The sequence below is a fragment of the Pezoporus wallicus genome, unplaced genomic scaffold (assembly GCF_028554395.1).
Source record: "Pezoporus wallicus isolate ANWC-B61680 ecotype Strahan unplaced genomic scaffold, APGP_CSIRO_Pwel_v1 contig_10084, whole genome shotgun sequence".
NCBI classification, from domain to species: domain Eukaryota; kingdom Metazoa; phylum Chordata; class Aves; order Psittaciformes; family Psittacidae; genus Pezoporus; species Pezoporus wallicus.
The window spans coordinates 94,866-107,017 of NW_026642497.1; the positions used below are offsets into that span (position 1 = coordinate 94,866).

Consider the following 12,152-nt stretch of genomic DNA (forward strand, 5'->3'; position numbering starts at 1 on the left):
TGAGTACTTGGCAGTGGTGCTAGAATCTGAACTTTTCTGTTTTCACCGGTGTCTTATTAATTAAAAAAAGGATTTTGTATAAAGTAGTAAACCCCAGTTTGTTATTTGTTTGGTGCATATCCAGTAGTCTTGTGAATATTCTTATGGAAAGAAGTGAAGTCTGAACTAGGAGGCTTACCTTATTTTTGAAACTTCGCTTTACCAGAGACTCCTAAAAATCTGTTAGGTGACTTCCCAGACTTGCCTTAGAGTGGCCATTTTAGTTGAGCATTATTTAGAAATCAAATGTCAAAGCAGAGTGAATATTCTCAGTTATTTTAGAACTATGCTGCTTTATTACTTCAAATGCACAGAATGCAGTGCTGCAATGCAAATGACATTTTCACCACCTATTAAGCTGAAATAAATACTTCTGCAATTAGTTTTGAACTTTAACATACTGGTGAGGTTTTATTTTTGTAGTGGTGCTGTGGAAGCTTTATTCAATTGCAGTAGTATTACAACAGTTGTAATCTGTGTTAGTGTCAGTCGTGTATGATGACTGAACTGATTCTTATGGAGTAAACCAGCTGGAAGTGAGTGAGCTCCAGAATCTTGTGTGAGCTGGGCATGAAATAGATTTTTTGCTTGAAAGCATCATATTCCTTTTTTTCTTTTGCATTGTAATGGGATATAGCCTATTACATACTTGCTAGCATAAGTAATTGTTTATAGACCATGAACCTCGCCTATTAAACAATAGGACAGGCATGGTTAATTTAACTTCCTTTGAGGAAAACAAATGTACCGTTTTAGCATACTACCATTCATACCTTACTGATGCTTTAAGGCAATTGCAGAGCAATTGTTGCATTCTCTGAATATGTTCTGTGTCTCACCTTTTTATATTTTGTGTAAATTTTGATTTTTTTTTTCTTTGTGCCATCTTATTGATATAACTGAAATAGCTTGACACATTGTGCTGCGGATACAGTGGTGACTGTGTTATGATAGTGTATTTGCTCATCGTAAAATTAGCCTATTTAATTTTTGTATAACTGACTATATAGGTACACAGTATATAAGTAAGATTGCTTTTGGATAAACTGATACTTATTTTTAATATATTTAACTATATATTAGTTGGAACTTTATAACCAAGAAATCTGTTTCTGGCCACAGATAATCAGAATTTTTCAAGCCCTATATACTGATTGTTTAGAGCTTTCCTGAGCCCAGAATTTCTCTGGGATGTTGTATCTCTTTGACGTGAAGGGGAGTGGTTTTCATAGTGATGCTTCAGGGCAGTGTTGGAAAAGGAAGGGAGGTTGAAGGAGCCCAAATGTCTCCTAGTGTCAGCTGAAGACATGCTGGGAGTGAGAATGCATTTTCCTGGTTTAACTGTGTAGTGTGGTAGGCTTTGATAATTTTAGTAGTCTTGAGTATTTACTGTCTATATGTGGTGGTGTGTCTGTATGCATTTGGGTAGGTATGTATAAATACACATGCATATATATAGGTGTAAGTAATGCCTACATAGAAAATGCTTCAGGAACTAAGAAAACGTGCTAAAAGGACATCAGGAAGTAAGGCAGATGTGCAAGTCGAAAAGGAATTTAATGCTGGGCTTTTTTTCTGTTCTTGCAGTAGATTTATTTTAGAAGATGCTGTGTCTGAGGAAAGTGACTGTTTTACAGATAACAATCAGGAAAAATTAAAAAGCTGTTGGTTCATGTTGGCACTGCCAAGGCAATATGTTTTACTTCCTTATTTTCTCTGGGAGCTGATGATAATAGTTTGGAAGCAACTGATGGGAAAAAAAAAACTACTTTCCTGGTTCAAACTGGATGCTGATGACTTTTTAAAATGAGCATCACAGCTTAAATTAGGTCTTCTAATCCAATCTCTCCACTCAAAGCAGCACTAATTCCAAAGTTAGATCAGGTTACCGAAGGTCTTGTCCGGGCTTGTTTTGAGTATTTCTAGGCATGGAGGTTTTCAGCCTTTCTTGGCACCTCTTCTGGTTCTTAATCATTCACCCTGTGAAAATGTTGTTTCCTTTATATCTTGCTATAGAAGAACACTTTTCACAACCTATTAGTTCTATTTAATATTTACAAAATGACTCCTAAAGATTGATTCAGATGAACAAATTGATTCTGTCAGCTTTATTGGTTTTATTTATTTTTCCTCCACAGTGTTTCTTCTTTACTTTGATAACCTCTGATATTTTTTGGCTGTTTTTGACATAGTTGATTCAGATTTGCACTGATACTGCTTTGCCAAGACTTACATGTTTTAGGGGTTTTGTCCTTCTTTGTTTTCATATCCTGCTCATTTGACATCTTATATAGTAGAATCCTTTTTATTTTTTGGTGATGTTTCAGTCTTCCTTCTCTTCTGCCTTTCTCCCTCTTGCTTCGTTTAACTGGGTTCTCAGTATAAAGACTGAACACGCCTTATGAACACACCTCTTTCCTTTCGTGTGTTACTTCTGCTTACTAACAAAGGGAAATGTATTTTTTTGTTTTCCTTTCTCGTGTCCCTGTGGAGAGCACAGTCTATAAGGCAGCAATCTGAATTTCCAGGTGCTTTTCCAGTCTCCCTACTTTGTTCATATCCGCAGAAATCTTTCTTTCACCTTTTGCTCTAACCTTCCTGAAGTTTCTTTTACTTTGCTTTCTCTGCCTGTTTTGAAGGTTGGTCTATTCCTTTCCTATTTTCAGTGGTCACCTGTTCAAAGACCTGGGTTTCATGACTCTCAGGCTTCCTTGTGCTCATCTCTTGCTGGTGGCTTACTCTTTTCAAAACCTGTTCTTTTTGCCCGTTTAGGTAAACCATTTGCCTTAACCACCTCTTGTTCTTTAACAAATGCATGCCTATGTTTTCCTTGTGCTTCCTGTTGACTCCATTACCTGAACTATACTTGATATCACTACTGTGATGCTTTCTCCCTCCTCTGGGAATTCTCCTCTGCTGCCATTCCTGCAGTAAATAGCCATGTAGTGGTGTAAGTAGATAACCTAAAGGAGCAGGAGTTGTTTCTACAGGCAAAGTCAATATATTGGCATGTGGCCTGTCTGTATCGCCTCCCTCATTTGTTCAGTCCAGTTTTGTTGCATCCCGTTTGATGTTACAAATTTGGTCTGCCAACATGTAATAGTGAAATATGTGGAAATGAAGGTCTAGGAGGGGAAAATCAGCTTTTTGGTGCTTGTATAAATATATATATATTATTAAGGCTGAAACTTACATACACACAGCTCTGTCAGAGGCTGAGGTTGCAGTGCAGTATTATTGACAGAAGGCTGGGAAAGTGCTTCTGATAATGGAATATTCTTTTAATTTCTAGGCTTTCATTTTAGGTAATGAACTTGGACCATTGACATAAGTTACTGCCTAGGGACAAGTGCTAATGCAGGTGGTGGTGGTGGAGCTGCTTCTGCTGTATTGGACAGAGATCTGTGTTCTTGTAGTTACTTGCTGTGATGTGAAATACATCGTGACATTAGCCACAGATTTTATGAGGCTACCTAGGTTTGTTATTGTTCCCTATACACATGTACCATTTGTCGTTGCTGGTAATTTTGTACAGATGAAAAGTGGTGGTACCCAGTAGAGTCTCTGTGAAGATGAGCTTGTATTTTGAACAACATCTTGTACCAGAAATCTATGATTTTTATTTTTTTGTACATTGCAGTAGCTGCTGTGGATGTATGCTCTTACTTTTCTCCTACATGCAAGGCATTTCTATCCCCCAAATCCTTATGAGTAAGTGCAAGTGAGAAAAGTAACGGAGAGTGTGATATTCCAAGTTTAAGATACTTGTCATAGAGCTTAAATTCTGCATTTGAGGTACTTGAGCAATATTCAGATGTGGTTGTACATTATCACCACAGTTTTCTGCATCCACATCTTCTATAGAGTGCAAGCCCCCTTTTGTTTTCTGCTGAAAATCAGGCTGAGTTCAACTAGCTAATTTACTTTGTTGGACCATTTTTCTGCTGGTTTCAGTGCAGGTGTGAAACACAAACTGCATCACAGTACTTGAATGTGTTTCTCTTGGCCAGTGTTTTCTACTGCACAGCATGTTTGGCTAAAATCTCTATATCTTATATAAAGTATAAAACCCTCAGTGGAATGATTCCTTAATTATAAAGATAAATCTTAAATTTTCCTCCTGGGCTGTGTGCGTGGGGGAATAGGGCATGCAGAATATAATCTCAGAATGTTTGGTGAACTTGGTTTTGAGCTTATTTATTTCACTCAAAGGACTGAGCTCCTTTTTGTTTTATAAGGAGAGGGAATCAGGGAATTAGTGGTTACAGAAACTCTAAGCTTCAGTATATGTAACAAGAGAAGGCTTAATGTAGTGTTCAATTTTCCATACACTTTAAACCTTCTTTAAGGTTTTGGACTTAAATTAAAGACCCTGAAAATCTATATGCCCTTCTATTCTGTTTCCTTAACAATGTCTTTCATAATCACCAAAGCTATTTTTTGGTGGATACAGAACTGGTTCCAAGATCTAATGCAGCAGGCAGTAAAAATGTTGCTTTTTGCAGTACTTCTGTAAAAAGTTAGAAGTAGAAATTGTGTTCTATAAGGGAAAATAAACTATTTACAGAGAGGGAAAACTGTGAGTGTGATCCCATTAGATATTTTTCATGTTCTGCTTTTTAAAAACTTTTCAAATATGCATTAACTGCAAGATTAATATGTAATTTTTAGATTAAGAGAAAGGTTAACTTTAAATTTAGCAGGGAAATGCATGCGTACATACACACGTGAAAATCCTCAGATATTACGAGTCTATTGGATTTGAGTTTTTGGAACTGCTACAAGGTATCCTGCTATGGGAAATATTGGCACCTACTCCCAGGGGAAATCTAGCTTTGTTTTTACAGCCTTTGGAAGAAATTGGACTTTGAGTGGCTTTTTGAAATGATAGAGATTCCTCTCATCTTTACACCTATGAAGTGTGGTGCGTTTTTCTTGACATACTTGTCTTGTAGTGCTGTGCTGAGCTGTGCAAACTATCTGATAACTTTCAGTTACTCTGCACTCACCTTTAGTCTCCTTCCAGATCCTCACTTCAGGGTTCCACAGGCAAAACTTGGTCTGCCCAGGGATGTTGGCTGTCTTGGTTTGGGGTTTGGTCTGGACTATGTAATTGTCTTTGTGCTTGAGGCTTGATGGGAGACAATGGGAAGTATGCTGAAAATGAAGGAGGATGTTCTGGTTTTTAAGGGGATTGGTTCCTCTTCTATACTGGAGATTTATATCCTTTTGGGATACCTGTGATGTGTTTAAAAGAAACAAAGGAGAAAAAACCCTCAAAAATTGAGATTAAAAAGTTTGAGCATTTTTCCTCAAACTTTGGATTTGTTTTAAATAGTATTCTTCTAAAATCTTTGAGTAATAGTACAAATTGGGTAATATTTCTCTTAAATGAAACACTGGTGCATATGCTGGCTTCCTGTAAATACCTGTAGTGTTCACATGTGTACATGGAGTAAGGACTTTGCTCTGTTCTTAAGACACAGAGGAATGACAGTGTTATGTTTATATCAAAGCAAAGCTGACAGGTCTGATTTGATAGCTCAAACTTAAAATGTTCTTTAGAAAGGAAGAAATATTATTGAAATGATGCTTAGAGAAACGTAGATATTTCTCTGAGTTATGGAAATTATATCTGGAAGATAATGTTAGAACTTGGGTGTAAAGTTTCACGTTTGAAGTCTGGAATAATATAAGGCATTTTCCTGTAGTTAGACCTGTCATTATAGTTACTTAAGGAATTCAAAACTCCAAAAGAGAAAACAAATCCCCCATGGAACATAATGACACTTTCTTTCTAATTTAGATTCTTTGCATTAAAAAGGCTTATTTTATGCTGCTTACAGACTTACCAGGAACACAACCAAATCCACAGCTCAGATGCCTGCTGAAGGGCTTCCAGCAGTGATGATTTAGGCGGTCACCAGTTACATTGACACCTCAAGAAGAGGTGGTGGTACAAGAAGATAATGATTTATGCATGTACTGAAATTGTAGATTTATCTTGGGATACTGGATACTGCATGCTGGTTTTCTTTCAAAAATATTAGTTTAAAAAGTTGTATTTTCAGGCTAACTTTGAAAAAACCCAAGATTTTCTACTCAGGTTTGGTTCCTGTTCTCGCAGTAAATTTTTGACACCTGAAATTAAAATTTGGACTGGAGAAGATGTTGATAAGATAGTCTGGATTCTTCAGCTTCTGTGAAAATTAGCAGCTGACAGAAGGAGAGGGATCTGTGTTAGTGTTAGCACAGTGGTGAAGGCCAAATGAACTTGCTGTTATACACAGGTTGGTTGGTGGGTGTCCAAATTAGCTGAACAGTGTGAGCTGTCTTTGGCTCAGGTGGAGTCTCTGAAGGGACTTGAGTGAGGAGAATGAAGATTGAACACCGACTGCAGATGAATAATTGCTCGAGTTCATTAACTAGATGGGTCCTAAACACCTTGTTTTGGCTAAATTCAGTCTGTGGAAACAAATTGTGAAGTTTTGTACGAGTCCATTATGATCTTGTTCTTGGATGCCATATATTATAGGAAAATGGATTATTATGATGTGTATGAGTATACTACATCTCATTGTAGGATTGAAGATTCATGCTCAGAGAGATACGGAACATCATTGAGTTTTGGTGGCTGTGTGGCAGGTGGGCTTTCATGCAGCTTTAATTTAAGATTGGTGTTTGCGGTCCACTTTGCAATGGAATGGGAAATGGAACTGGGTGGAGGGAACATATGCTTCTGGCATTCACTTTGAACACATTAGAAAAAATACCAAGGGAAAGATGTGAATCCCTGTCAGAATAAGAAGTCCTTGGAATATGGACAAGGAGAAAAGGTTAAATGGTTTGCTCATGCAGAAAAGACAGCATTTGGCTGTGTCTTTGGGGTATTGTTAAATTGGTCTGATAATTTACTATAGTTATGCTTAAGTAAGTGCTTTCAGTTTGTCAGTAAGGACTTTGTGAAAGCTTGTGTAGCCGAGCTAAACTTTTTATTTTCAGCCTGTGAGAAATGATAAAAATGCCAATGATTAGCTCTGCTGCTTCAGGAAGGAAGGTTTGTTAGCACGAGACTGCATGGATGAATGGTTGTGTGTATGTGCATCCGAGTCTCACTAGATGCTGGACAAAGGGCTTCCCAAACATGAACAGTAATATCTCCCCCCCCCCCCCATTGGCTTGAAAGGGTCTGCTTGATAAACTTGCTCGTTGCCAGGAGGACATGATGAACAGGTTTTGCTTCTGCTGATAGTTATGGGGGTTGCTGTGTACAGAGTGGCTTTTGTTTCTTTTTTTCCTCACCATTAGCCGCTTGGGGTGTTTCACTTGTGTTAATAACGCTTCATTTTGTACTTGCTTAATGCTGGAAATCCCAGATCTTAAAAGGAAACCTACTTCTCCAGCCTAGCAATGTAATGTGCTGCTACCATGCTGCAAGACTAGTGTTTAATCTGCTTATCTTTAATAGTCTTCACTGCTTGCACAGACCCACTTACCTCTTTAATGAGAAGAAATGTCCTGCAGTGAGGCAGCATGTATTTTGCTTCCAGGCTTATGTCATCAGCCTAGAAGTTGAAATTGGTTGGAGCACTTTCTATTTTCCTGTCAGTTCTGCTGATTATGGTTGCCTCTTCAGTTTCTGTAATGCATTGAAAGGTAGTGAATTTTGTAAAAGGAAACCTAATTAAAACACGTAAAATGAAAATCTAGTTTTAAAAAGCCATCGGTATTGACTGGGGGCAGTAGTCCTCTCATATTTTCAAGGGATAAATGTAAAGTATCTTGGCATTCAGAATATTTCTTATTCTTATTTGACTATATTCTTATTTGGCCATGAGTCAGATAAGTGTCAAAAGTACATTATGAGTTGCAGTATTTTGATAACACCTAGAAAAGGCTCTCAAAAATGTCAAGAGACATTTAAAGTCAGTTGTAAATATGTAGCAGTATTTCCCATACGATTTAGCAGTTGTTCTGCCTTTATTTTGTATTAAATTGCTTTACCCAAGGTATTAGTATTCATGGGAGTTGAAGAGGATACGTGATTTTACCATATTTGGGAACAGGACAAGATAGGCTTTTGAAAGTTGGTTGTTCTTGAATTTTAGAATCATAGAACAGTTAGGGTTGGAAAGGACCTTAAGATCATCTAGTTCCAAGCCCCCTGCCATGGGCAGGGACACCTCACACTAAACCATATCACCCAGGGCTCTGCCCAACCTGGCCTTGAACACTGCCAGGGATGGAGCATTCACAACCTCCCTGGGCAACCCATTCCAGTGCCTCACCACCCTTACAGTAAAGGACTTCTTCCTTACATCCGATCTAAACTTCCCCTGTTTAAGTTTTAACCTGTTACTCCTTGTCCTGTCACTACAGTCCCTAATGAAAAGTCCCTCCCCAGCATCCCTATAGCCCCCCTTCAGATACTGGAAGGCTGCTATGAGGTCTCCACGCAGCCTTCTCTTCTCCAGGCTGAACAGCCCCAACTTTCTCAGCCTATCTTCATACGGGAGGTGCTCCAGCCCCCTGATCATCCTCGTGGCCCTCCTCTGGGCTTGTTCCAACAGTTCTGTGTCCTTTTTATGTTGAGGACACCAGAACTGCACACAATACTCCAGGTGAGGTCTCACAAGAGCAGAGTAGAGGGGCAGGATCACCTCCTTTGACCTGCTGGTCACTCTCCTTTTGATGCAGCCCAGGATACGGTTGGCTTTCTTGGCTGCAAGCGCACAATGCCGGCTCATGTTCATTTTCTCATTGACCAGCACCCCCAAGTCCTTCTCCGCAGGGCTGCTCTGAATCTCTTCTCTGCCCAACCTGTAGCTGTGCCTGGGGTTGCTCCGACCCAGGTGTAGGACCTTGCACTTGGCATGGTTAAACTTCATGAGGTTGGCATCAGCCCACCTCACAAGCGTCTCAAGGTCCCTCTGGATGGCATTCCTTCCCTCCAGCATTATCAACCGAACCACACAGCTTGGTGTCATCGGCAAACTTGCTGAGGGCGCACTCAATCCCACTGTCCGTGTCAGTGACAAAGATGTTGAACAAGACTGGTCCCAACACCGATCCCTGAGGGACACCACTCGTTACTGGTCTCCGGCCGGACCTTGAGCCGTTGACCACAACTCTTTGTGTGCGGCCATCCAGCCAGTTCTTTATCCACCGAGTGGTCCATCCATCAAATTGATGTCTCTCCAATTTAGAGACAAGGATGTCGTGTGGGACAGTGTCGAACTCTTTGCACAAGTCCACGTAGATGACATGAACTGCTCTACCCCTGTCCATAAGTTCTGTAGCTCCATCATAGAAGGCCGCCAAATTGGTCAGGCAGGATTTCCCCTTAGTGAAGCCATGCTGGCTGTCACCAAGCACCTTCTTGATTTTCATGTGCCTTAGCATGCCTTCCAGGAGAATCTGCTCCAAGATTTTGCCAGGCACAGAGGTGAGTATGACTGGTCTGTAATTCCCCGGGTCATCCATTTTCCCCTTCTTGAAAATGGGGGTTATATTTCCCTTTTTCCAGTCTTCGGGAACTTCACCTGACTGCCATGATCTATCAAATATGATGGCCAGTGGCTTAGCAACTTCATTTGCCTGCTCCTTCAGGACCCGCGGATGGATTTCATCAGGTCCCATGGACTTGTGTACATTCAGGTTCTTAAATTTTCTAGAAGCTACTATTAAAAAATACAGAGTAATTTGTAGATCCCAAAGTGCGGCTGTGCAAAATGTCTGTGGTGTTTTTGTGTTATTCTCTACAGTATATGATATTAAATCTACTTAGCGTGACAGTGAGGTGCCGGTATCTGGATTCCTTTTTCAGCAGCTCCATGAGCAACATAGAGTTTCTGCCCACCAGAGCAGTGTGCAAATACAACTATTTCTCTTCGCATCCAGGACAGTTCAGGTATTCCCTGTAGTTTGTGTTCAACTGCGTGGGTATACTTTTGAAATTCCAAATCTATGGATACACTTTAGTTGCTTTTACTCTTACAGGAACAAACTGTTTAAAGTTTACATACTCTTTCAGGAATCAAAGAAATGGGGTTGGCTTTGGTGCACTGATTAAAATTTTGCTATCTGAATGTTCATGTTTCTGCTAGTTGAAGGTTTTTCTCAATTATCATACAGGTTGAGTAGTGTAACTTCTGGCCTGGCTATAACATTTGAAAGAAATGGGTAAACAAAATAAAAGCCACCTAAAAATACAGGGAATTCAAGAGGTACAGAAATGATTTATTAGACTAGGTTTGCTATAGCCCAGTATGCTTTAAAATACACATTTTTACTTTCCCTATATCTTGTGAAAACACTGTATTTACAGTGTAAATAATGCAGCACAGAGTTCCTTAAACTTGACTACGAGCTTTAAATCATTATCTCCTTTTGGAAGGTTTACTACAAATCCCATTTCACAGTTTTGTGGCTGAGAGCCTAGAAGAAAGACAGGTAGGTTATGCCTCTGTTAATTTGTATTTGCTAGTCTTGTTTACTCTGTCTTAGAAAGCTGATTTCGCTGAATTCAATTATCATATACTATAACATAAATACATAATACATGACAGCTTACACACATGCTTCTATATGATTAAACTTCAGAATTTCTCTTTTTGCTCTAATGATCAACATCCAATAAAACATACTAAGTTGTTTCAGGTTTTGATGGTCTTTTTTTCTAACATTCAGCCTCACTGTCCTTAACTGTTCTTCCATATCAATTTTATTATTGTCTGAAGCTAATAAGGTTCACTTTTCCACTTTCTGGGCATGTGTTCTGCTGTGGGCATCCAGGTGAAGTGTTCTACTGCAGGCTTTTAATGATATAGTGTATAAAGAGTTTAAGTCTTCCACTTTCTATGCAGAAGATATCCTGAGATAGTCATTGCCGTCCTTTTAATGAATTTTTTCTTTCTTAAATGAATAATTGCATTGATGATTTTGTATTGTTTCTCTTTGGACATGAGCTATGTATCATTAAAATAAGGGCTTTGAAGTTAGCAGCACTTTGTCTATGAATGCAAACAAATAATTCTCCGGATGGAAAGTGGTTCAACTTTTTTTTTAACCTGTCTTTGGTCAAATCTATAAATGACTCATTTTGCTAATAGCAATGCTCCTTTTAAATCAAATTGTTTTAGCACAACAGATGCTTTTGTAGCCGAAAGTTTCTCTTTCCAAAGCTCTTGGATATTAGTGTGATAAAACCGTGTTCAGAATAAGGATGAATATAATTATTGCCTATTGTATGGCATAGCTTAAGCAACTGTAACCTGATATAATTACTTTTAAATTACTTTCTTCAAAATATGGAAATATTAATTGACTTTGACATTTATCACTTGTTTTATATCAGCATAGGCTAATAAATGTCACTTGTATTGGCAGCCAAAAAAATGAAATCATATCAGATGTCATAGGGGTAGGTTAGTGTAGTCTGTGAATAAGGTCCTTTCTGCTCCATTTGTTCTGTGAGCTGTAGCTTGTACATGCTGGCAATGACTCTAGGCTACATAAGTTTGAAACAGAACAAGCCAAACCCGTGTTCGTCTCCTTCCCAGCAAATCTGTGGCCCTCAAACTGTTATAAAGCATCTCCGATGTTATGCTGCTTTTTGTCTTTAGGTGTATGTTGGGATCTCCTCTGGAACACTGTGAGTACTTCAGCTTTATTTCAGCAATTGTAATGAACGTTTTGGCCAAGGTGCAGGAATGTGTACTGGCTGGAGATTCCACCTTGGGGGCTGATTGTTGGGTGCCTGTTGGGAGGGCATTAGGATGTTAGAAACGATAATCAATGAGGATAAACTTAGAGGCCAGAGGAATGGATTGTGTTGAGGTAAGGGAAAGAGAAAGACTGGAGATGACTTGAGCAAGGCCATGAGTGATTTTACATTTCAGATTGGTACGAGGATTGCAAAGCTTTGGGTTGACAATTTATTCTCTCTAATGGTCTCCAGTCATTTACTGTTTGTTTTTCTAGCTTTTTTCTTTTGCTTTTTTGAATGTAGATGTCATGCAGCTTCCTGTTCTTAGCTTGTTGACTGTTTTGGCAGGCCCTAACTTAAAACTCAGTGGGAAAAATTTAAATCTGGCAGTTCTGTTGCACTTCGT

At 39.0% G+C, this 12,152-nt stretch overlaps 1 protein-coding gene across 16 annotated transcripts in view; it reads left to right on the forward strand.

Annotated features, from left to right (window-relative positions):
- MAST2 (microtubule associated serine/threonine kinase 2) overlaps window positions 1-12,152 on the forward strand; it is a 213,261-nt gene that overhangs the window by 67,417 nt on the left and 133,692 nt on the right. Inside the window, exon 1 of one of the 16 annotated variants that reach the window (XM_057430696.1) lies at window positions 10,676-10,856. The exons of the other annotated variants lie outside the window; for them this stretch is intronic. Coding sequence (XP_057286679.1) covers window positions 10,810-10,856 — 47 coding nt within the window. The 5' untranslated portion in view covers window positions 10,676-10,809. Of the gene's footprint in view, window positions 1-10,675; window positions 10,857-12,152 lie in introns of those variants that run through there. 16 annotated transcript variants of the gene reach the window in all.